The 24309-nt window shown below is 45.8% G+C and overlaps 1 protein-coding gene across 1 annotated transcript in view; it reads left to right on the top strand.

Moving 5' to 3' along the window:
- The window catches only part of LOC124776085 (venom carboxylesterase-6-like), a 173411-nt gene that overhangs the window by 88417 nt on the left and 60685 nt on the right, over window positions 1–24309 (top strand). The window contains exon 2 of the mRNA XM_047250927.1: window positions 1951–2089. Within this exon, the coding sequence (XP_047106883.1) occupies window positions 1951–2089 (139 nt within the window). The remainder of the gene's footprint in view (window positions 1–1950; window positions 2090–24309) is intronic.

Below are 24309 nucleotides of genomic sequence, written 5' to 3' on the forward strand. Positions count from 1 at the left end.
AGCGCAAGGAAAGGGGATGGATAGCAGGGAATGGGAGAGAAAAGCGCTGTAATGAGAAGCATGTATGGACTAGGTGGCGAGAGACAGGGGAGGCGGAGGGTCCGGAAATGGGGAGTGGAAAAGGAGTGAGTCGAACAGAGACAGAAAAATAGGGGTGGATGCGCTTGCAAAGAGCGCTGCACAGTGAGGGTGGAGGGACGTGAAGTGGGAGGAGGTGATTGGACAGAGGGGGTGGAAACTGTAGGGTGGAGGATGTGGAGACAGTAAGTTATCGTAGGTTGAGGCTGGGATAATTTCGGGTGCAGAGGATCTGTTGCAAGGATAGCTCCCATCTGCACAGTTGGATGGACAGGAGGATCCAGATGGCCCAGGTTGTGAAGCAGCCACTGAAATCAAACATGCTGTGTTCACCTGCTTTTTGTGCCACAGGGTGGTCCACTTTGCTCTTGGCCACAGTTTTGTCGTGGCTATTCAGCCTGGTGGATAGCTAGTTGGTATTCATACCAATATAAATAACTGTGCGATGACTACAGCAGAGATGGTAAATGACATCATGTCTGCTTTTACATGTGTCGTGGCCACTAGTGAGGTAAGATAGCCTGTGACACGACTGAATAGGGAGTGCTGGGTGGATGGACTGGGTAAATCTTGCACCTGGGTCTTCCACTATGCCTGTGACAAGGGTTTGGGATTGGAAGTGGCATAGGAATGGAGTAGGATGTTGTGGATGCTGGATGGGCGATGGAACACCACTTGAGGAGGAGTGGATAGGATCTTTGGTTGGATGTCCTTCATTTCAGGGCATGATGATAGATAATCAGAGCACTGACAAAGGATGTGGTTCAGTTTTTCCAGGCGGGCGTGGTACTGGGTGATGAAGCGGCCACTCCTTTGTACCTTGTTTTTAGCGATGGTGGGAGGTTGGGGATGGATGGATGGTTTGGGGGATGATTTGGGGGGGGGGGGACCGAAAAGAGAGGTCATTTATCCCAGCGGACAGGGAAGGATGGGGAAGGAAATCGGCCATGCCCTTTCAAAGGAACCATCCCGGTAGTTGTCTGAAGCGATTTAGGGAAATCACGGAAAACCTAAATCAGGATGGCTGGACGCGGGTTTGAACCGTCGTCCTCCCGAATGCGAGTCCAGTGTGTTAGCCACTGCGCTACCTCGCTCGGTGGGTTGGGGGTGTGTAGGGATACGGCACAGGGTAGTCAAAACAACATTGTTAACATGAGGGTGGGCATTATCTTGCGATAGGTTCAAATGGTTCAAATGGCTCTGAGCACTATGGGACTTAACATCTGAGGTCATCAGTCCCCTAGAACTTAGAACTATTTAAACCTAACTAACTTAAGGACATCACACACATCCACGCCCGAGGCAGGATTCGAATCTGCGACTGTAGCGTCCTGCGATAGAATGATGCCATCTTTCAACATTCCTGGGCGTTTGTACTTCATGGCATACTTCACATTTTGCAAAGTGCCCATGAACTGCTGTACTTTAATTGTGGCGGCGTTTTCCAGCTAGTCAATGAACAGTGGGACATAAACAGTTTATTTACTTCTTTTCCGCCTGCCTCGTTTTTGTTTGACTGCCCTTATATTTGCACCACCAACAAAGAAGTTGATGGATATATGGTATCACAGCAATGCCATATCGCTTACATCCTGATATTTGCAGACTTGAGCATACGAAGCATGACTCTATACACCAAGGAAATAATATGTGTACATCTCGTAGAAGCAACTAGAGGGCGCTGAATCCAACATCCACTCACTGAGCAAAAGGTTAATTGTATGTTATACAAAGTTGTTCTGTATATATTAAAGACGATGCTAGATTACGTGATGGTTGTTTTCGTGAAAACACAAGTGCTTGACGTGTGTCTGGCTTGGCATGATTAAGAAGTGCCAGCATCATTGTAGTTGTGGTGGCTCGTTGTGGCAGGCCCAGGACGTGCTGGTGACGGTGGAGCAGGGCGTGCTGAGCGGCAGCGTGGTGACGAGCGCGCTGGGCGCGCCGAACGCCGCCTCCAGGGGCGTCCCCTACGCCACGCCGCCGCTGGGCGAACTTCGCTTCCAGGTGCGTATCTCGCTCAGCGCTCGCGGACTGCTGCATGAACTGCTACCAATGTGCTAGGCCTAATAAGCCAGGCGTATATCATTATATGGATGGCTAGCTTTTCACTGGCTTGCCTCAAACACGCTGATATTGTCTTTCATCGGTCAAATGTGAGTGTAACAAAAACTTGAGTCGGTGTTGTTGTTGTGGTCTTCAGTCCAGAGACTGGTTTGATGGAGCTCTCCATGCTACTCTGTCCTGTGCGAGATTCTTCATCTCCCAGTACCTACCGCAACCTACATCCTTCTGAATCTGTTTAGAGTATTCAACTCTTGGTCTCCCTCTACGATTTTTACCCTCCACGCTGCCCTCCATCACTAAATTGGTGATCCCTTGATGCCTCAGAATATGCCCTACCAACCGATCCCTTCTTCTAGTCAAGCTGTGCCACAAATTTCTCTTCTCTCCAATCCTATTCAGTACCTCCTCATTAGTTATGTGATCGACCCATCTAATCTTCAGCATTCTTCTGTACATCACATTTCGAAAGCTTCTATTCTCTTCTTATCTAAACTATTTATCGTCCACGTTCCACTTACGTACATGGCTACACTCCATACAAATACTTTCAGAAGCGACTTCCTGACACTTAAATCTATACTCGATCTTAGCAAATTTCTCTTCTTCAGAAACGCTTTCCTCGCCATTGCCAGTCTACATTTTATATCCTCTCTACTTCGACCATCATCAGTTATTTTGCTCCCCAAATAGCAAAACTCCTTTACTACTTGAAGTGTCTCATTTCCTAATCTAATTCCCTCAGCATCACCCGACTTAATTCGACTACATTCCATTATCCTCGTTTTGCTCTTGTTGATGTTCATCTTACACCCTCCTTTCAAGACACTGTCCATTCCGTTCAGCTGCTCTTCCAGGTCCTTTTCTGTCTCTCACAGAATTAAAATGACATCGGTGAACCCCAAAGTTTTTATTTCTTCTCCATGGATTTTAATTCCTACTCCGACTTTTTCTTTTGTTTCTTTTACTGCTTCCTCAATATACATATTGAATAACATCTGGGATAAGCTACAACCCTGTCTCACTCCCTTCCCAACCACTGCTTCCCTTTCATGCCCCTCGACCCTTATAACCGCCATCTGGTTTCTGTACAAACTGTAGACAGCCTTTCGCTCCCTGTATTTCACCCCTGCCACCTTCAGAACTTGAAAGAAAGTATTCCAGTCAACATTGTCAAAAGCTTTCTCTAAGTCTACAAATGCTAGAACGTAGGTTTGCCTTTCCTTAATCTATTTTCTAAGATAAGTCGTAGGGTCAGTATTGCCTCAAGTGTTCCAACATTTCTACGGAATCCAAACTGATCTTCCCCGAGGTCGGCTTCTACCAGTTTTTCCATTCGTCTGCAAAGAATTCGTGTTAGTATTTTGTAGCCGTGGCTTATTAAACTCTTGAGTACCTACAAATGGGTTTTTGTCAGATTTTTCATAGCCACACGAAGAGTGGTAAATGGACAAACGGAATATCGAACTGACCAGCTATCGCGTAACTTTTTGAAAAAGTGAATGAAATAAAATATCCTGTTACATTTGGAATGAAATGTTTTGTTAAAAAATCTCTTTTATGTTTGTTAAAAGCCACGGCTAAACTTTCTCAGGGCGCTATCGCCAGAAAAATCATACGTATTGCAACGTGAAGACATCCGTCTTACGCGCGATGTATAAAAAAATCTTTCTTTAATCTTACGCGATAAGCAAATAAAATATAATAATTAATTATTTATGTTTTTATGTGAGGCTTGATGCTACAGCATAGCTGCCTATGTGCAATGGCAGCGTATACAATTGAAATAATTGCTTTTAATAAAAGTGTACCTCTGGCCTATAGAAGGAAATGAAAAATATTACAAGACGCCGTTCTGCATTTATTTACATTATTGTCTTTAATACTTTTTGCAATTAAATGATTATTTATTTCATTACCTCGAGCAATTAAACAGAGAACCGACTAGTGGAGATAACATCTTGGACTTACTGATAACAAACAGACCCGAACTTTTCGACTCTGTAAGCGCAGAACAGGGAATCAGTGATCATAAGGCCGTTGCGCCATCCCTGAAAATGGAAGTAAATAGGAATATAAAAAAAGGGAGGAAGGTTTATCTGTTTAGCAAGAGTAATAGGAGGCGCATTTCAGACTACCTAACAGATCAAAACGAAAATTTCTATTCCGACGCTTACAAAGTTGAGTGTTTACGGAAAAAGTTCAAGGCAATCGTAAAATGCATTTTAGACAAGTACGTGGCGAGTAAAACTGTGAGGGATGGGAAAACCCGCCGTGGTTCGACAACAAAGTTAGGAAACTACTGCGAAAGCAAAGAGAGCTTCAATGCAAATTTAAACGCAGCCAAAATCTCTTACACAAACAGAACCTAAACGATGTCAAAGTTAGCGTAAGGAGGGCTATGCGTGAAGCGTTCAGTGAATTCGAAAGTAAAATTCTATGTACCGACTTGACAGAAAATCCTAGAAAGTTCTGGTCGTACGTTAAATCAGTAAGTAGATCGAAACAGCATATCCAGACACTCTAGGATGATAATGGCATTGAAACAGAGGATGACACGCGTAAAGCTGAAATATTAAACACCTTTTCCCAAATCTGTTGCACAGAGGAAGACCGCACTGCAGTTCTTTCTGTAAATACTCGCACGAACGAAAAAATGTCTGACATCGAAATAAGTGTCCAAGGAATAGAAAAGCAACTGAAATCACTCAACAGAGGAAAGTCCACTGGACCTGACGGGATACCAATTCGATTCTACACGCCAAAGAACTTGCACCCCTTCTAACAGCCGCAAGTCTCTAGAGCAACGGAAGGTTCCAAATGATTGGGAAAGAGCACAGGTAGTTCCAGTTTTCAAGAAGGGCCGTCGAGCAGATGCGCAAAACTATAGACCTATATCTCTGACGTCGATCTGTTGTAGAATTTTAGAACATGTTTTTTGCTGGCGTGCCACAGGGGAGTGTTATGGGACCATCGCTTTTCACAATATAAATAAATGACCTAGTAGATAGTGTCGGAAGTTCCATGCGCCTTTTCGCGGATCTGGGAGTATGGGTACGGAACGATTTGAAGTGGAATGATCATATAAAACTAATTGTTGGTAAGGCGGGTACCAGGTTGAGATTCATTGGGAGAGTCCTTATAAAATGTAGTCCATCAACAAAGGAGGTGGCTTACAAAACACTCGTTCGACCTATACTTGAGTATTGCTCATCAGTGTGGGATCCGTACCAGATCGGGTTGACGGAGGAGATAGAGAAGATCCGAAGAAGAGCGGCGCGTTTCGTCACAGGGTTATTTGGTAAGCGTGATAGCGTTACGGAGATGTTTAGCAAACTCAAGTGGCAGACTCTGCAAGAGAGGCGCTCTGCATCGCGGTGTAGCTCGCTGTCCAGGTTTCGAGAGGGTGCGTTTCTGGATGAGGTATCGAATATATTGCTTCCCCCAGCTTATACCTCCCGAGGAAATCACGAATGTAAAATTAGAGAGATTCGAGCGCGCACAGAGGCTTTCCGACAGTCGTTCTTCCCGCGAACCATACGCGACTGGAACAGGAAAGGGAGGTAATAACAGTGGCACGTAAAGTGCCCTCCGCTACACACCGTTGGGTGGCTTGCGGAGTACAAATGTAGATGAGTATAAATGTAGATGTAGATGTAGTTTTATCATTTTTAACACCAATGGCGTCGCTGCAACAATTGACTTACACAAAATGGCCAGGGCAACATTTAATTATTACGTAAATGATAATTATGGGTCAGAGAAGGTACCTTTTGCTACTAACAAAAAACACACACTACGAAGCTATTTAGATATATTTTTATCAAAAATTATCATGACACTACATATGATTGAAATAATTATTTACAGACCGTGATCTATGTGCGACCGTCAGATAGGACATCAGAACCAATCAGACATAGACGACAAAGAAGAAGACAAGAACGTGAAAGCAAGAAGTCTTTTTCTTATATACTACCATACAGAGATAATAGTAATTACAATTCTATAAGCATATGTAGCGGTTCCATTGTAGTTACATATCGATAAGTGGATTCACATTACTCTTTTCAAGAAGCGACGCTATACAGCGAGAGATCTAATTTTGTAAAAATATATTTATTTTTTGTAAACGATCAACATCTGTTTGCTACAGATTCATACGTTCATTAATGGATTTTTTATTCTGAGACTGCATCTATGGAGTGTTCTCTACTACATTTCATTTGTCGATATATTTTGTGGCCGCTTCAATGGGAAACGCCCGAGTTCGGCGTCTACTACCTCCATAGTAACTAACTACTTCGTACAGCTATGGAAAGTTTTCTGCTGGACGTCGCCTATCGATACTCACAGCTGTCTCTTTGTGCTACATCTTTGGAACGGCGACAACCATCTGAATTGAAACCAACAACATCGTAATTATTTTCCCAGTATGCCTCCAGAGGACAATCTAGAAATAACGAATGTGATGTTTCTTTGTTTCTTTTTTAAAATTTTTAGTATATTTTTTGACAACAGCTGCATTAACAAGGTATTTTTTCTTTATTACAAAGTTATTCTATGTATATTTGACATTCTATTTACTAATAAATACATCTTTTTGTACATAATTCTTTTGAATTTTGCGTGCTTTGCTAACGCTGACTTCGTGCTGTCAGCTGTAGGCAGGGATTCCAGTAACTAAGAAATAGCTGCGACGCTCTCTCCAGCAGTTGATTATCATCGTTCAGAGGTTCCTGCAGATATTGTCGATCAATGTGCGTGTATCTATGTTTTGTAATTTTAAAGCCAACTTTAAGTTCTTTTTACGTGTCCCTCCAATTTATATCCTGTATTGTATTACAGTTTTGAAGGTCTGAGTATGATCATGAGATGATCGAAACTGATCACCTCGAAGTAAACGTACTTTTGCGATCTAGACTGTTTTATAATTAATTTAAAAATATTTAATTGCTGGAAGTAATCCAGGTAATTATGAAAAATATAGTTAGTGTGGTGTCACCGCCAGACACCACACTTGCTAGGTGGTAGTTTAAATCGGCCGCGGTCCATGTAGTACATGTCGGACCCGCGTGTCGCCACTGTGATCGCAGACCTAGCGCCACCACCAAGGCAGGTCTCGTGATACGAGAGTGGACTCGACCCCAGTTGTACGAGAACCAAGCTACCGCCCAGTTGTACGCGAACCTAGCTATCGCCCAGTTGTACGAAGCCTTTCTCTCTCATTAGCCGAGAGACAGAATAGCCATCAGCTAAGTTAATGGCAACGAACTAGCAAGGCGCCATTTGTATCAGTGCCTATAGCTTACGAGTAATCAAGAGAGATGTATTCCCAGGAATTATTAAAAGTTAAGTAAAAAGCATCTACATACTTTTCTTCTTATTCATTCATAAGTTTTTATGTTCCAGACTTCACGCCTGTGTGCTTATTGCAGTGAGTGCACTATCGGCTACAGCTTTAGTTTAGCATTCCTTTTCAGCAATCCACATCACGGTGTCGGTCCAGCTACCGACACTACAATTATTGGCGACGAGGGAAAAGGACCTTTTTCTGATTGCTTACATTTATTTCTGATTGCTTACATTTCATTGTGTCATGGCTTCGCCACAATCTCCAGATGTACTGTCCGAATTTTATCGCTTGCAGAATCAGCAGACGCAGGCGTTACTGGATGCCCTTGGACAGCTCGTCCAGGGTCAACGTGCGCTGCACACCGATGCGGCCGCCGCCGCTTCTTCGCTACCGCTGCCACTGAACGCTGTTGCACCTCCCTTTCGACCATACGTGGCAGCCGATGAGACCTGGCAAGAGTGGTCTCGTCAGTTCGCCTTTCACATGGCTGCCTACAGAATTCAAGGTAATGAGCGGCAGCCGTTTTTGCTTTCTTGTGTCGGTGTGTCCACATACCGTGTGATAGTGAAATTGTTTCCCCGACGCGACGTAGCAACTCTGTCATACGAGGAAATTTTGTCTGCATTAGATGCCTATTTCAAAGAAACAGTTAATGTGGTTGCAAAACAGTATACGTTTTTTCGTACAAAACGTACGGCCGGTCAAACTAATAGGGAGTGGGTAGCAACATTGCAAGGACTTACTAGGGACTGTGCCTTTGAATGTGACTGTGGTCTTTCTTATTCAGATACAATGGTGCGTGATGCAATTGCACAGAACGTTTCTGATGTTCGCATACGGGAGCAAATTTTGAAACTAGTTAATCCCTCCCTTCAACAAGTGATAGACATATTGGATAGACAGGACACACTGGACTGTGCTCAGGAATCTTTTGAAACTTCGCCAGCCGTGTGTAACATTAACCGGCCCGCTGGACGCGCTGCGCGGCCCGGTAACCGGGCCTCGCGCACGGCGACACAGCGACCGCCGCGTGCTAACCCAGGGGTGCCGCGCCAGCCCGCAAATGCAGTGAAATCATGCCCGCGGTGTGCTACTAGACATTCGCGTGAACATTGCCCGTCACGCCAAGCTATTTGCTTTTTCTGCAATAAGAAAGGACATGTTCAAAGTGTTTGCCAGAAAAAGCTCAGATCAGACAGTCACAATCATTCCAGGCCCTTTGCTTCGCGCCGGAATCGAACCAAGGACACTCAGGCTCGTGGACCTTCGCCTATGGACATTCATGTCGTTAATTCCACTTCGTCCAGTGACACTTTCTCTAACAGTGACTGTGATCGTCCCACAAAAACTGTACGTCGACGTCGCCGGACATCACGTCAATTAGCCAGTGATTCTGTACCAGTGTCTGTTCCAATTGCACAAAACAGTCGCTCTTGTCGTCAGCAGGACAATAAACTTTTTGTGGACTTAGACTTTGAAGGCAAAGTGATACCATTCCAGCTCGATACCGGAGCTGCAGTTTCATTGCTCAATCACGACACATACAAACAACTGGGCGCACCTCCGTTGCGTGCCGCAAATGTTAAGCTAACTACATATTCCGGACAGAAAATTCCTGTGTTAGGACAGTGCAGCCTTCTTGCAACATACAAGGGACAAACAAAACTTGTGTCATTTTACGTTCTTCGTTCTTCTTCTGCAGTGAACTTATTTGGTCTAGATTTATTTAAGTTGTTTAACATGTCTATTGTAAATCAGGTCCTATCAGTGAATCAGACTGTGCATACAGACAGTGTTTCTCGGCTGTGTGACGAATTTGCAGACATTTTTGCACCGGGCTTAGGTTGCGCTAAAAACTATGAAGCACATTTAGAACTGAAGGTAAACGCGCAACCGAAATTTTTCAGGGCGCGCAATGTTCCCCACGCATTGCGTGATGAGGTCGCAAAACGTTACACGATCTCGAATCACAGGGTGTAATTGAACGTGTGCAAGCTTCTCTCTGGGCCTCACCCTTAGTAATTTTGCCAAAACCTTCCGGAAAATTGAGACTTTGCGTGGACTTCAAGGCCACAGTGAATCCACAGCTAGTGACTGCTACTTTTCCTTTGCCCCGCCCGGAAGATCTTTTTGCTAAACTGTGCCCGGGAAAATATTTTTCAAAGTTGGACCTAGCCGATGCGTACTTGCAAATACCGGTGGACGACGAATCCCAGCGCGTATTGGTGGTTAACACGCATCTTGGATTGTACCGCTTCAAAAGACTGCCATTCGGGTGTGCATCCGCCCCTGCCTTGTTTCAGCAATATTTACAAACTATTTGTGCGTCGGTCCCTACTGCAGCAAACTATCTGGACGATATAGTGATCTCCGGACAGACAGAAGAAGATCATCTTGAGAATTTACGAACATTATTTCAGGTCTTGCGGCAAAATGGTCTTCGCTTGAGGAAGGACAAATGTGTGTTTTTTGCTCGTGACTTACCATACCTGGGACATGTCATTAATGCCCAAGGCATACATCCGAGTCCAGAGCACCTCCGTGCCATACAAGACTTGCCGTCCCCTCAAAATCTCAAACAGCTACAGAGTGTGTTGGGTAAAATTAACTATTATCATAAATATGTGCGCAATGCCTCTTCCATTTCAGCTCCGCTTCATCGCTTACGCCGTAAAGGTGTTCCGTTCGTCTGGACGCCGGAATGTGAACGCGCCTTTCGCCAGTTGAAATCGGCGTTGCTTTCTAATACTTGCCTTACGCCATTCGATCCCCAGAAACCCCTTTTGTTGATGGTAGATGCATCGGATTTCGGGATCGGTGCTGTGCTTGCGCACAAAGTTGGCTCCCATGATCGCCCTATTGCCTTTGCGTCCAAATTGCTCTCGTCTGCGCAAAGAAATTATTCACAGATAGAGAAAGAAGCTTTGGCTCTCGTGTTTGGTGTTACTAAGTTCCATGATTTCTTGTATGGTCGTCACTTTACCATCATCACAGACCACAAACCTTTGACATCGCTTTTTCATCCGTCCAAGCCTGTACCTCCACGTACAGCGCAGAAATTCATTCGCTGGTCTATTTTCCTCTCGCAGTACCGCTACGATATCTTGTATCGGTCCACTGCTAAGCACGGAAACGCCGATGCGTTGTCCCGTTTGCCTGTTGCTGAGGATAAAGCATTCGATTCTTCCGAACTTGCTTGCATGTTCATTGATTCGGAAACCGATGAAGTGGTCGAATCGTTTCCGATTGATTTTCGTCGTGTCGCTACAGCAACAGCTGCTGACCCTGTCCTTGCTACTGTTTTACGTTTTGTTGCTACGCAATGGCCTTTGTCAAAGTCTCGGATCGAGGATCCGTTGGTTCGCCGATTTTTTGCTCACAAGGAGAGACTTTTTGTTCGACGTGGTGTTTTGTTGTTGCGTTCTGATAATGATCAGTCCAGAATCGTGGTCCCACGTTCGTTACAGTCCTCTGTTTTACGGCTTCTTCATCAAGGACATTGGGGTATAGTGCGAACGAAACAACTTGCTCGTCAGCACTGTACTTGGTTCGGAATCGATGCTGCGATTACGAATATGTGTTCTTCGTGCCCGGCGTGTGTCGAACAACAGTCCGCACCGCCGCGGAAAGTCTTTGCGTGGCCAAAAGCCACTTCCCCTTGGCAACGCTTGCACGTTGATTTTGCTGGTCCATTCTGGAATGCTCGATGGTTGGTTCTGGTCGACGCCTTCAGTAATTTTCCTTTTGTTGTCCGGATGTCTTCCACGACGTCCTCCGCCACCATCCAAGCGTTGTCTGCTATCTTTTGCATTGAAGGTCTTCCGCAGACTATTGTTTCCGACAATGGCCCACAATTCATGTCCGCAGAATTTGTCATTCTGCCAGGCCAATGGTATTCAACATCTGACATCCGCGCCGTTTTCGCCTCAGTCCAACGGTGCCGCTGAACGTTTGGTCCGGACTTTCAAGTCACAGATGTTGAAATTGAAAGAGTCGCATTCTCGGGAGGACGCATTGTTGCTCTTTTTGTCTTCGTATCGCTCTCAGCCCCGAGATGGGCGCTCGCCGGCTGAGTTGCTCCACGGTCGTCCTCATCGCACCTTGATGTCTTTGCTGCATCCGCCGCATCAGGTTCCTGTGCAGCGGCAGACTCCTGCTTTTGCTCCAGGCGACGTTGTATTTTATCGCAACTATCGAGGTTCACGGCGTTGGCTCGCAGGGCGCATTCTTCGCTGCCTCGGCCGCGCGATGTATTTGGTTTTGGGGGCCTCTGGTGAGGTGCGTCGGCATCTCAATCAGCTGCGCCTCTGTCGTCGCTCGGGTTCTGCCGCTCCCCGTCTGCTTTCAGCGACGGTGCCGTCCGGTCAGCGCCCTGGGGACCCATCTACTGGCTCGCCTCATCCCCAGGTGTTACCGACGATGCCTTCCATTTTGCCCCATGGCGACGCGCCGCCGCCGCCGCAGCAGCAGCAGCTGCAGCAGCCGCCGCCGCCGCCGACCGCATTCGACGCTTCGTTGCCGCCGCCAGGCGCCTCCCAGGGTCACGCGCCGCCGATCGCTTCCCGTGACCAGCTGTCCGCCGCCATGGAACTCCCGCCCGCTCCGGACCACGTGACGTCATCGCGCGTCGGCTCCCCCGACGCAATGGAGGTCGACACTTCGGCCCCTCATGTTTCTTTACGGGCGCATACACCGCATGTTGACGTGCACCCTGGACTAGTTTTGCAGGCGTTTCCTAGCTCCCCTCGGACCGGATGGCCGGGTGCGGGTGGCACAGCCTCGCCTGTTGTTAGGCTCCCCACCTCATCGCATACGTCAACATGTGGTCCTCCCCACGGCGGGCGGAAGCCTTATTACACGACCGTTCGCCGATTTGCGGGGGAGGAATGTGGTGTCACCGCCAGACACCACACTTGCTAGGTGGTAGTTTAAATCGGCCGCGGTCCATGTAGTACATGTCGGACCCGCGTGTCGCCACTGTGATCGCAGACCTAGCGCCACCACCAAGGCAGGTCTCGTGATACGAGAGTGGACTCGACCCCAGTTGTACGAGAACCAAGCTACCGCCCAGTTGTACGCGAACCTAGCTATCGCCCAGTTGTACGAAGCCTTTCTCTCTCATTAGCCGAGAGACAGAATAGCCATCAGCTAAGTTAATGGCAACGAACTAGCAAGGCGCCATTTGTATCAGTGCCTATAGCTTACGAGTAATCAAGAGAGATGTATTCCCAGGAATTATTAAAAGTTAAGTAAAAAGCATCTACATACTTTTCTTCTTATTCATTCATAAGTTTTTATGTTCCAGACTTCACGCCCGTGTGCTTATTGCAGTGAGTGCACTATCGGCTACAGCTTTAGTTTAGCATTCCTTTTCAGCAATCCACATCACGGTGTCGGTCCAGCTACCGACACTACAGTTAGTGGTTTGGGGGAAATTGAAATATTTCACAAACAGCTGCTGCTACCTATGTAAATGAAGTGTTAAAAACTTCAGAAGACGCTAGGAAAGCGATTTTGTAAATCTCTCTACGGCAAAGTCCTAGTGTTGTCGCATCACTATAATTATGTGACTGATTACATGAATGTGTGGTGTTTGTTGTTTGGAACATGTCTGAAAGAACACACTTCACGCATTCGTATAACTGATTCATCTCGAGGGACAACGAATCCACAACCTTGAGTACGGATGCACATTTACGTTCGGCCTCTAGCGGAAACCTAAAATTAGCGATCGTGGACGACGTGGACGGGGACTATGGATAGGTGGCGCTGGGTGATAGTGGGTGAGGCCTCGAAAGCGTGCCGAGATAGTCCGCCCAGGTGCGGTAAGCAATGTGTCCGGATGGCGCAGTTGTTAACTCAAATGCCTAATAAATAGGATATCCTGGGTTATAATCCCTATCCGGCACACATTTTCATACGTCGCCGCTGGATTCGCGGTAAGCAATGTGTCCGGATGGCGCAGTGGGTAACTCAAATGCCTAATAAATAGGATATCCTGGGTTATAATCCCTATCCGGCACACATTTTCATACGTCGCCGCTGGATTCGCGGTAAGCAATGTGTCCGGATGGCGCAGTGGGTAACTCAAATGCCTAATAAATAGGACATCCTGGGTTATAATCCCTATCCGGCACACATTTTCATACGTCGCCGCTGGATTCGCATAAACTTCCGACTCTGCGTGCTTTGCTAACGCTGACTTCGTGCTGTCAGCTGTAGGCAGGGATTCCAGTAACTAAGAAATAGCTGCGATGCTCTCTCCAGCAGTTGATTATCATCGTTCAGATGTTCCTGCAGATATTGTCGATCAATGTGCGTGTATCAATGTTTTGTAATTTTAAAGCCAACTTTAAGTTCTTTTTACGTGTTCCTCGTATAGCGTATGGCCGCACGACACGAATTCGTGATTTTGAACGCGGAATGGTAGTTGGAGTTAGAAGCACGGGACATTCCATTTCGGAAATCGTTACGGAATTCAATATGCTAAGATCCACAGTGTCAAGAGTGAACCGAGAATACAAAATTTCACGCATTACCTCTCATCACGGAGAACGCAGTGGCCGATGGCCTTCACATAACGACTGGGAGCAGCGGCGTTTGCGTAGAGTTGTCAGTGCTAACAGACAAGCAACACGGCGATAAGTTCTGTTCCTTTACTTTCCTTTCTGCCTCCTCCACCTTCAATTTACTTAATGTGTGACTAATGTTTCCACTGTAGTTGTAAGCACATCACAGTTGAAAGCTAGCAACAGCGCTGCTAGCTGCTTTCTAAACAAAACTCTAAAATAAAATAATATAAAAATTTAAAAGAAACTGTCATATGCTTTTTGAATTCACTTTTCGATAAGTAAAAAATGAAATGTTTTAGAAAAACATTGGATGCACTTTTGAATGATGCTCGAAACCATGTACAGCAAATGGGGTGCTGATTTAGAATTTTAAAGAGTATTAGAGGATATTTGTCTTTTGGATTACACAGAATGTGCAGTCCATTGTTGTGTGGCCTTGACATCCACTGAGATGACAAACGTCGTGGACAGCGGTATGCTGGGCGTACTCAAGGTATAAAAGGGCAGTGCTTTGACGGAGGTGCTTTTTTTCGGAGGTGTTTCATGTGAAAGGGTTTCCGACGTATGGCTGCACGATACGAATTCGTGATTTTGAACGCGGAATGGTAGTTGGAGTTAGACGCACGGGACATTCCATTTCGGAAATCGTTACGGAATTCAATATGCTAAGATCCACAGTGTCAGGAGTGAACCGAGAATACAAAATCTCACGCATTACCTCTCATCACGGAGAACGCAGTGGCCGATGGCCTTCACATAACGACTGGGAGCAGCGGCGTTTGCGTAGAGTTGTCAGTGCTAACAGACAAGCAACACGGCGTGTTATAACCGCAGAAATCAATGTGGGTCGTACGCTCAACGTATCAGTTAGGGAAGTGCGGCGTAGTTTAGCGTTAACGGGCTGTGGTATCAGACGACCGACGGACTGCCTTTGCTGACAGCACGGCATCGCCTGTAGCGCCTGTTCTGGACTCCTGACCATATCGGTTTTAGCTTAGACGGCTGGAAAACGATGGCCTGGTCAGATGAATCCCGATTTCAGTCGGTAAGAGCTGATGGTAGGGTCCGAGTGTGGCGCAGACCCCACAAAGCCACGGATCCCAGTTGTCAACTAGGCACTGTCCAAGCCGGTGGTGACTCCACACTGGCGTGGCTTCTGTTTACGTGGAACGGACTGATTATTCTGGTCTAACTGTACCTAACATTGACTGTAAGTGGTTATGTCCGGCATTTGCTATTCATAGACTTCATGTGCCCAAACAACAATAGAATTTTTATAGGTGACAATTGCCATGTGACCGAGTCACAATTGTTCGCAATACGTTTGAAGAGCATTCTGGACAATTCGAACGAATGATTTGGCCACCTAGACCGCCCGACATGAATCCCATTGAATATTTATGGGACATAATCGGGAGGTCACTTCGTGCACAAAATCCTGCACCGGCAACACTTTCGCAATTATGGACGCGTATAGAGGCAGTACGGCTCGATATTTCTGCAGGGGACTTCAGACGACTTGTTGAGTCCATGGTAATTCGAGTTGCTGCTCTACTCCGGGCAAAAGAATGTTCATCACGATACTGGGATGTACCCGATGACTTATGTCACCTCAGTGTGCGTACCTCCTTTTATGAGCCTAATGTTGTTTTACCGGCGGCGTAGGTATGCTCTTTAAACCCAACCCGAAAGACCTATATTTCTGGTTGATATAACTTTTGTCGTAGTCATTGCATGATATTTTGTAGATCTCAGATTTCCCGTATTCATTACTCCTATGTGGCGATGTATAATGCACTCGTGTTTGTTTGTTGTCTGACTTTTGAATGCAATTTTAACACCCGTTCTCCGTAATATGTGCTCAACTCTATGTGACATTTTGCCTATGTATTTCATGGTGGCCTGCTTGACCTTATCGGACGCAATCAGTACATATAGTTAGCTTCTCTACTTTACATTCTTTTTAATTTTGGTATATATGGTATTCACTGTGTTCACGTCGCACTCGTTAGCAAGAGCGATATGTCTGAATATGTTTAATTCTTTATTTCACTTGTATTTGGTGTTTTGCTCTTGCAGACTCCATAAAAGTGATTCGATGGTGTCCTGCAGAAGTTAAGATAGGCCAAATCAAGGGAATACGGTGCGTGTGGCAGTACCAGGAACCACATTTCAGCAATAGCAGCCGTGGTTTCCCGACTTGTGTGGGGACGAGCGTTGTCGTGTTCCACGAACACTTCACGTAACTTATTTTAATGACTGACGGTAAGCAGACACGGCGAATGGTATTCAAGTAACGTGTCCTGCTGCAACCGTAATACCTGCGTGTATGAGACACTGACACGGTCAAATAGGCGTATGTTACAGATGCAACGCACAGAGACGTTCATGTAAGGTCTTATGGAACCAAACTGCTGAGATCATCGGTCCCTAAGATTACGCACTACTTAATCTAACTTAAACTAACTTACGCTAAGGACATCAGACACACCCAAGCCCGAGGGAGGACTCCAACCTCCGGCGAGGTGAGCCGCGCGGCCCGTGACAATGCGCCCTAGACCGCGCGGCTAATCCGCGGGGCAGACATTGATGGTTTGTTCTAATCGTCTACAGTTCTCCCCACTCGTACGTGCTGTATTATATCACAGTAGTGCTGCTTCGGTAACATGAGTGATTGCGCAACTTAACATTTCACCTACTGTCCAAATATGTTCCGAAACTTCTGAAGGGCTTAGAGGCAAACAAAAGACTTCCTGTACGTGGCAATGGTATTGTATACCCAGATGAAGTGCACATACAAAGTTCTTCATCACATACAAAGTTCTTCATCATTTTCTGATATAGTATTGGCATACCGTCGAGAAAAATTAAGTGATGTACCAACAGAAAGATGGCTTAGGGTAACAACATGTAGTCCTCCTGGCTTAGATATTCGACAAGCACCTGAAAGCACTGAAGGGAAAAATAAACTTTCAAAATTGTTGACACTCTACTTCTGTTTGATGGCACAAAAGAAGAACTTGATGACTTTCTTGCGTTATTCTATTCACTCAACAACAAAGTTCACAATAGAACACGAAAATTACCAGCCCATACATACCATAGGCCTCACAACTATTAAAGAATTTTTCCATGTGCAGTAAAACAACCTACACTGGTACCACAGTATACAAATCATCAGACCATCCAAACATGTACATGCACGCTGTGTTTAGATCCATGTTGAACACATTACCTTTGAAACCAAAGCACGAAGGCAAGAAATAGATACCATCAAACCAATTGCAATGAATAATGGGTATTAAATAAAATCAACTGACAAACTATCGAACAAAACACAGGACAACATCAGTAAGAGAAGCACTACAGCAAAAACAACTGACACAACACAAATCTTCAGAAGCATTCCCTACCGAGACACACCATCACAAAAATTGCTAACTTATTTGGAAATACCTTTCTCCAGAAACAACGAACGTGTACATCGCTTGCCTCACGCAGTAAACTCTGTGGAATATATGAATTACCGTGTAACAGTTGCCCTGCGTTCTGCATGGTTAAAGCAGTAAGAACTTTCCCAACACGTTGCAAAGAACCCACCAAAGCTCTCAGGCTCAACCATTTTGATAAAACCTCAGTAGCCAACCACATGTACCTTAAAACACACAGCCAAGTGACTTCCACAACAGCCTAACCGTACGCAACAAAGAAAGTAGTGATAGAAACCCATTTTAGGCGGGACAATTAGAAGCACTATTACCTCATTACGCGAAAAAATATTTTCTTAAAACATGTCAAATGAAGAGGGTTTAATAGCCATAGTTTTTCAGCGATTTTTAAAGTTTATCTTGTCCTAAATAAACGAGTATTTAATAGTTACAGCCATTTCATAAAACAAGGTCACAACTACATAGAGGATAACTCAAGCCGGCCACTGTGGCCGAGAGGTTCTAGGAGCTTCATTCCGGGACCGCGCGCCTGCTACGGTCGCAGGTTCGAATCCTGCCTCGGGCATGGATGTATGTGATGTCATTAGGCTAGTTAGGTTTAAGTAGTTGTAAATCTAGGGAACTAATGACCTCAGATGTTGTCCCATTGTGTTTAGAGCCATTTGAACCACTTTTGATGACTCAAAAGAATGGGAAATTTTGGAATAGAGATTAATGGATAAGCACAATTACTTTACACGTACTTATTTATGCCAATGTATAGTACAGAGTATGCCATTTTGAATGTCGCAAGCATTTTTATTTCTTTAATGTCGCATCCGACTGATGGGCTGCCCCTCGGCCTACACATTCCTGCAGCCTGATAGAAACATTATGCGTCGTTCGACCTGACAATCAGTAGCGATCCTAGAGATTTCTTCTCGTATTCTTGTTTTAAGTTCTCCGGTCGTAGCATCTCGTTCGGTAAACTGCGCGCTTAAGATGACCCCGAAAGAAAAAAACACGCTCTGTCAGGTCAGGCGATGTTCGAGGGACATGCATTGTCAGAGGCCTAGGATCGATACGGCGACTAATTATCGTCTCATAGCTCCCATCAATATCCGCGCCGTATGTGCCGTTGTTCCGAAGCAAAACCAGCTGTTGGCAGGAAAGTGGGGCAGTTCGTACGCAACAAAACTTTCCATCATGGAAACATATCGAACAGGCGTTAAGTGGCTGATCACGCATCATCATCTTCAAAAAAATTGAAGCCTATAACGCCACTCGATGTCCGCCCCTGATAGCTGAGTGCTCAGCGCGACGGAATGTCATACCTAACCGCCCGGTTCGATTCCCGGCTGGGTCGGAGATTTTATCCGCTCAGGGATTGGGTATTGTGTTGTCCTTGTCATCATCATTTCATTCCCATCGACACGCAACTCGCCGAAGTGGCGTCAACTCGAAGGACTTGCACCAGGCGAACTGTCTACCCGACGGGAGGCCTTAGCCACACGGCACTTCCATTACGTCACTCGATGACATGAAGCACCATAGAGTAATTGCTAATAAGCAATGGACGCACGTGCAGCTGACGTGGATTTTTCTGAGAACAATAGCGAAAATTCTGTGTACCAACAAAACAACTGAGGCGGAAGTGAACTTCCCCCGACAGCTACAGGTTGTAACTGAAATTGTCGTCGTCGTAGTGCAGTTTTACTAACATGCCTTATGCATAAAGTCTACGCATTATCAGATCCTTAGGTTGAAGTTGCTCAACGATCTGCAACATTCACGGATGGAACTTTAAATCCAATTTCAGTATTCGTTAAACACTCGACTCTGCGTGACGTCGAACAGAGAGCTGTGGGCTCCTTAGGAAAGCAGGTCGCACAGCCTCCCGTACGAGCGGTTCGAGGTCTCCCTGCTGATTGCTCCTTCAATGGAGTACCCGCTGCTTCAAAATTGCGGACCCAGTTGTTGATTGTATGCGCTGCGGAAACACGACCAACCCGTCTGATGTCGAAATGACGCAGAAATTCTCGACGAGTGGCCTCTGCACTTTTCCTGTAAGAGGCTTTTACGGCAAGGCCACACTGCACGCTGTCCTGTTGCCCCACGTTTATTGTTCATTCGGTGCCACCTACCTCGCAACGTTGGCACAACACGTTCCAAAATTTCCCATTCTTTTGAGTTACACTGTATATTTACTCATGCCATGCTTAAAAACAAGCCGGCCGGAGTGGCCGAGCGGTTCTAGGCGCTACAGTCTGGAACCGCGCGACCGCTACGGTCGCAGGTTCGAATTCTGCCTCGGGCATGGATGTGTGTGATGTCCTTAGGTTAGTTAGGTTTAAGTAGTTCTAAGTTCTAGGGGACTGATGACCTCAGAAGTTAAGTCCCAAAGTGCTCAGAGCCATTTGAACCATTTTTTTTTTTTTTTTTTTGCTTAAAAACAATGTAACTGATGTGCAATTTTTTGGCTTCGTGCTAGTTTTGTAAAAATTGTAGCAACAATGTGCCGTCTTACAATATACCAATGCAATCTTAACCTTTTCATACCTGAGTTTTTTCTGCGGGAAGGAAACTTTTTATTTATGTGATAATGCTCTTAGGAGATTTTTTAATGATTTTAGATGCAAGACTTACACAAAAATATGTACCCGTTTTCAAAACATACTTTGTACGCTTGGCTTAATTTTGTGGACTAAAATAACTGCGAAATATTTCTATTGTAAAAAATAGGAAAATAATGACTCAGTAGTTACCATGCAGATGGTCACGAGCTACTGCGCACTGCTACACTGACTTGCTGATATTCTTATAAATGATGTCCAACAGTTGGCAGCACTTCCGCATGATAAAAAGGTTGAACATTCACAAATGTGTCCCCAGGTTTCCATTGGGGAAAAAAGCACTTTCGTTGCAGTTAAGACACAGTAAAATGTAACGTATACTGTTGTGGCTGTGCCCTCCGGTAATGTTTTGTGGTTCCTGGCTGCATGATTAAAATGCACTTTATTATAGGAACCAGTTGAGCACTTAACTTCAGTGATGTCCAATCTGAAGTTCGGTGGTTAACAGCAATCAACTAACATGTACTAATTCTTGAACTTTGTCCGTGTCCATATCACAAATATAAACAGTGACTAACGTTTCCTCACAGCTAGCTAAGGTGAGAGACGACGACTATCACTGTGGAACACCAGAGCACAGCGCGACGTACGAGTATTGAGGTGCAATGCGAACTGAGTCCCGATGCGACCTACTGAGATACTGAGATTGAGGCAACTCTGTCGGCGGCGGCGGCCTATATACACGTTGCACAGGGGGCGTTATCGGCGCGTAGCCTGGGGGCGTGTATTGGTCTTCTCTTGTTATTGGCGCGCGTAGTTCAGCGCCTGCTATACTATAGTTCCTAGTGCCGACCGGTCTGCTGGCGAAGGCGTACGCCCACACATACGGAATTGTAGCCAGAGGATCTGAAATGGTTTACAGGGCCAGTAGTTAGTTAATTTCGAAAAATGATGCTAGAAGTAAGCAGATCAAGCACTTAGGGCTCTAAATGGATCGTGTACGGAAATACGAGGGTGAGTCAAATGAAAACCTTAAATATTTTTTTAAATATTATTTATGGTGCAGAAGTGGTACAAAGCTGTATCACTTTTCAACATAATCTCCCCCACGCTCAATGAAAGTCCTCCAGCGCTTACAAAGTGCATAAATTCCTTTAGAAAAAAATTCTTTTGGTAGTCCCCACAACCACTCATGCACCGCGTGGCGTACCTCTTCATCAGAACGGAACTTATTTCCTCCCATTGCGTCTTTGAGTGGTTCAAACGTATGGAAATAACTTGGGGCATTGTCTGGTAAGTATGGTGGATGAGGAAGACACTCAAAATGCAGGTCTGTGATTGTTGCAACTGTTGACGGGCAGTGTGGGGCCTTGCATTGTCATGTTGCAAAAGGACACCTGCTGACAGCAATCCACGTCGCTTTGATTTGATTGCAGGCCGCAGATGATTTTATTAGGAGATCTGTGTATGATGCACTGGAGACAGTGTCCCTCTAGGCATGTAATGCCCTGGAATAACGCCTTTTTCGTCCCAAAAGAGAGTCAGCATTATCTTCCCTGCTGATGGTTCTGTTCGAAACGTCTTTGGTTTTGGTGATGAGGAATGGCGCCATTCCTTGCTCGCACTCTTCGTTTCCGGTTGGTGGAAGTGAACCCAGGTTTCGTCCCCAGTAACAATTCTTGCAAGGAAGCCATCACCTTCTCGTTCAAAGCGCCGAAGAAGTTCTTCACGAGCATCAACACGTCGATTCTTTCATTTCAGGAGACAGCTGCCGTGGCACCCATCTTGCAGACTCTTTGTAAAACTGGAGCACATCATGCACAGTGTGGTGTGCTGACCCATGAGTAATCTGTAAACATGCTGCAATGTCATTCAGTGTCACTCGGCCGTTTTTCTTCACTATGGCTTCAACTGCTGCAATGTTCTGTGGAGTCACAACTCGTTGTGCCTGACCTGGACGAGGAGCATCTTCCTCTGAAGTCACACCATTTGCGAACTTCCTACTCCATTCGTAGACTTGCTGCCGTGACAAACATGCATCACCGTACTGAACCTTCATTCGTCGATGAATTTCAATAGGTTTCACTCCTTCACTACGCAAAAACCGAGTAACAGAAGGCTGTTCTTCCCTGGTGCAAGTCGCAAGTAGGGTGTTCATCTTTATACTGATACTGCGACGGTATGGGTGCATCTGCACTATGCTGCCATCTACAGGCCATTCAGCAGGCTGTTTGTAGCACGCTTACCAACTTACAGGATAACGGTGCGAAATTTCGATTTGTTATTACAAATGTAAGGTTTTCATTTGACCCGCTCTCGCAAAAATCACGATTTTTGACTAGCGGCGGCCTGGTTTTTATTTTGCAATCACTGTATATTGAAACTTCCTGGCAGATTAAAACTATGTGTCGGACCGAAACTGGAACTCGGGACCTTTGCCTTTCGCGGGCAAGTGCTCTACCAACTGAGCTACCCAAGCACGACTCACGCCCCGTCCTCACAGCTTTAATTCCGCCAGTACCTCGTCTCCTACCTTCCAAACTTCACAGAAGCTCTCCTGCGAACCTTGCAGAACTAGCACTGCTGGAAAAAAGGATATTGCAGAGACATGGCTTGGCCACAGCCTGGGGGATGTTTCTAGAATGAAATTTTCACTCTACAGCGGAGTGTGCGCTGATATGAAACCTCCTGGCAGATTAAAACTATGTGCCGGACCGAGACTCGAACTCGGGACCTTTGCCTAACGCGGGCAAGTGCTCTACCAACAGAGCTACCCAAGCACGACTCACGCCCCGTCCTTACATCTTTAATTCCGCCAGTACCCCGTCTCCTACCTTCCAAACTTCACAGAAGCTCTCCTGCGAACCTTGCAGAACTAGCACTGCTGGAAGAAAGGATATTGCGGAGACATGGCTTGGCCACAGCCTGGGGGATGTTTCTAGAATGAAATTTTCACTCTACAGCGGAGTGTGCGCTGATATGAATCTTCCTGGCAGATTAAAACTATGTGCCGGACCGAGACTCGAACTCGGGACCTTTGCCTTTCGCGGGCAAGTGCTCTACCAACTGAGCTACCCAAGCACGACTCACAGCTTTACTTCTGCCAGTACCTCGTATCCTACTTTCCAAACTTCAAAGAAGCCCTCCTGCGAACCTTGCAGAGCTAGCACTCCTGAAAGAAAGGATACTGCGGAGACATGGCTTGGCCACAGCCTGGGGGATGTTTCTAGAATGAAATTTTCACTCTACAGCGGAGTGTGCGCTGATATGAATCTTCCTGGCAGATTAAAACTATGTGCCGGACCGAGACTCGAACTCGGGACCTTTGCCTTTCGCGGGCAAGTGCTCTACCAACTGAGCTACCCAAGCACGACTCACAGCTTTACTTCTGCCAGTACCTCGTATCCTACTTTCCAACCTTCAAAGAAGCCCTCCTGCGAACCTTGCAGAGCTAGCACTCCTGAAAGAAAGGATATTGCGGAGACATGGCTTGGCCACAGCCTGGGGGATGTTTCTAGAATGAAATTTTCACTCTACAGCGGAGTGTGCGCTGATATGAAACTTCCTGGCAGATTAAAACTATGTGCCCGACCGAGACTCGATCTCGGGACCTTTGCCTTTCGCGGGCAAGTGCTCTACCATCTGAGCTACCCAAGCACGACTCACAAGCCGTCCTCACAGCTTCAATTCTGCCAGTACCTCGTCTCCTACCTTCTAAACTTCACAGAAGCTCTTCTGCATACCTTGCAGAAGGTAGGAGACGAGGTACTAGCGGAACTGTAGCTGTGAGGACGGCTTGTGAGTTGTGCTTGGGTAGCTCAGTTGGTAGAGCACTTGACCGCGAAAGGCAAAGGTCCCGAGATCGAGTCTCGGCCCGGCACACAGTTTTAATTTGGCAGGAAGTTTGATCAACGGTACTTCTCCATGACTTTAAAGAACCAATAAACAACCCTTTAGAAAACCTTGGCTAATTTGAAATTCCTGTGATATAACATTACCCATTTTTTCTGTGCTAATGTATCCACAGTATGAAGTTCTAGCTAGGTTAACGTAGGATATTAACATACCATTATTCTTCATACTCATGTAATACTGCTGTTCCATACGCCTTAACTGTCTATGAAAGTTTAATTTACTGTAGGTCCACTGTCGGTATGTCAAATACAATTAAAAGTTATTATACAGGGTGAACAGTAATAAAACTGACAAAATGCAGGGATGGATTCCTGAAGAGAAAG

This window comes from Schistocerca piceifrons, chromosome 2 (genome assembly GCF_021461385.2).
Source record: "Schistocerca piceifrons isolate TAMUIC-IGC-003096 chromosome 2, iqSchPice1.1, whole genome shotgun sequence".
Classification (NCBI taxonomy): Eukaryota; Metazoa; Arthropoda; class Insecta; order Orthoptera; family Acrididae; genus Schistocerca; species Schistocerca piceifrons.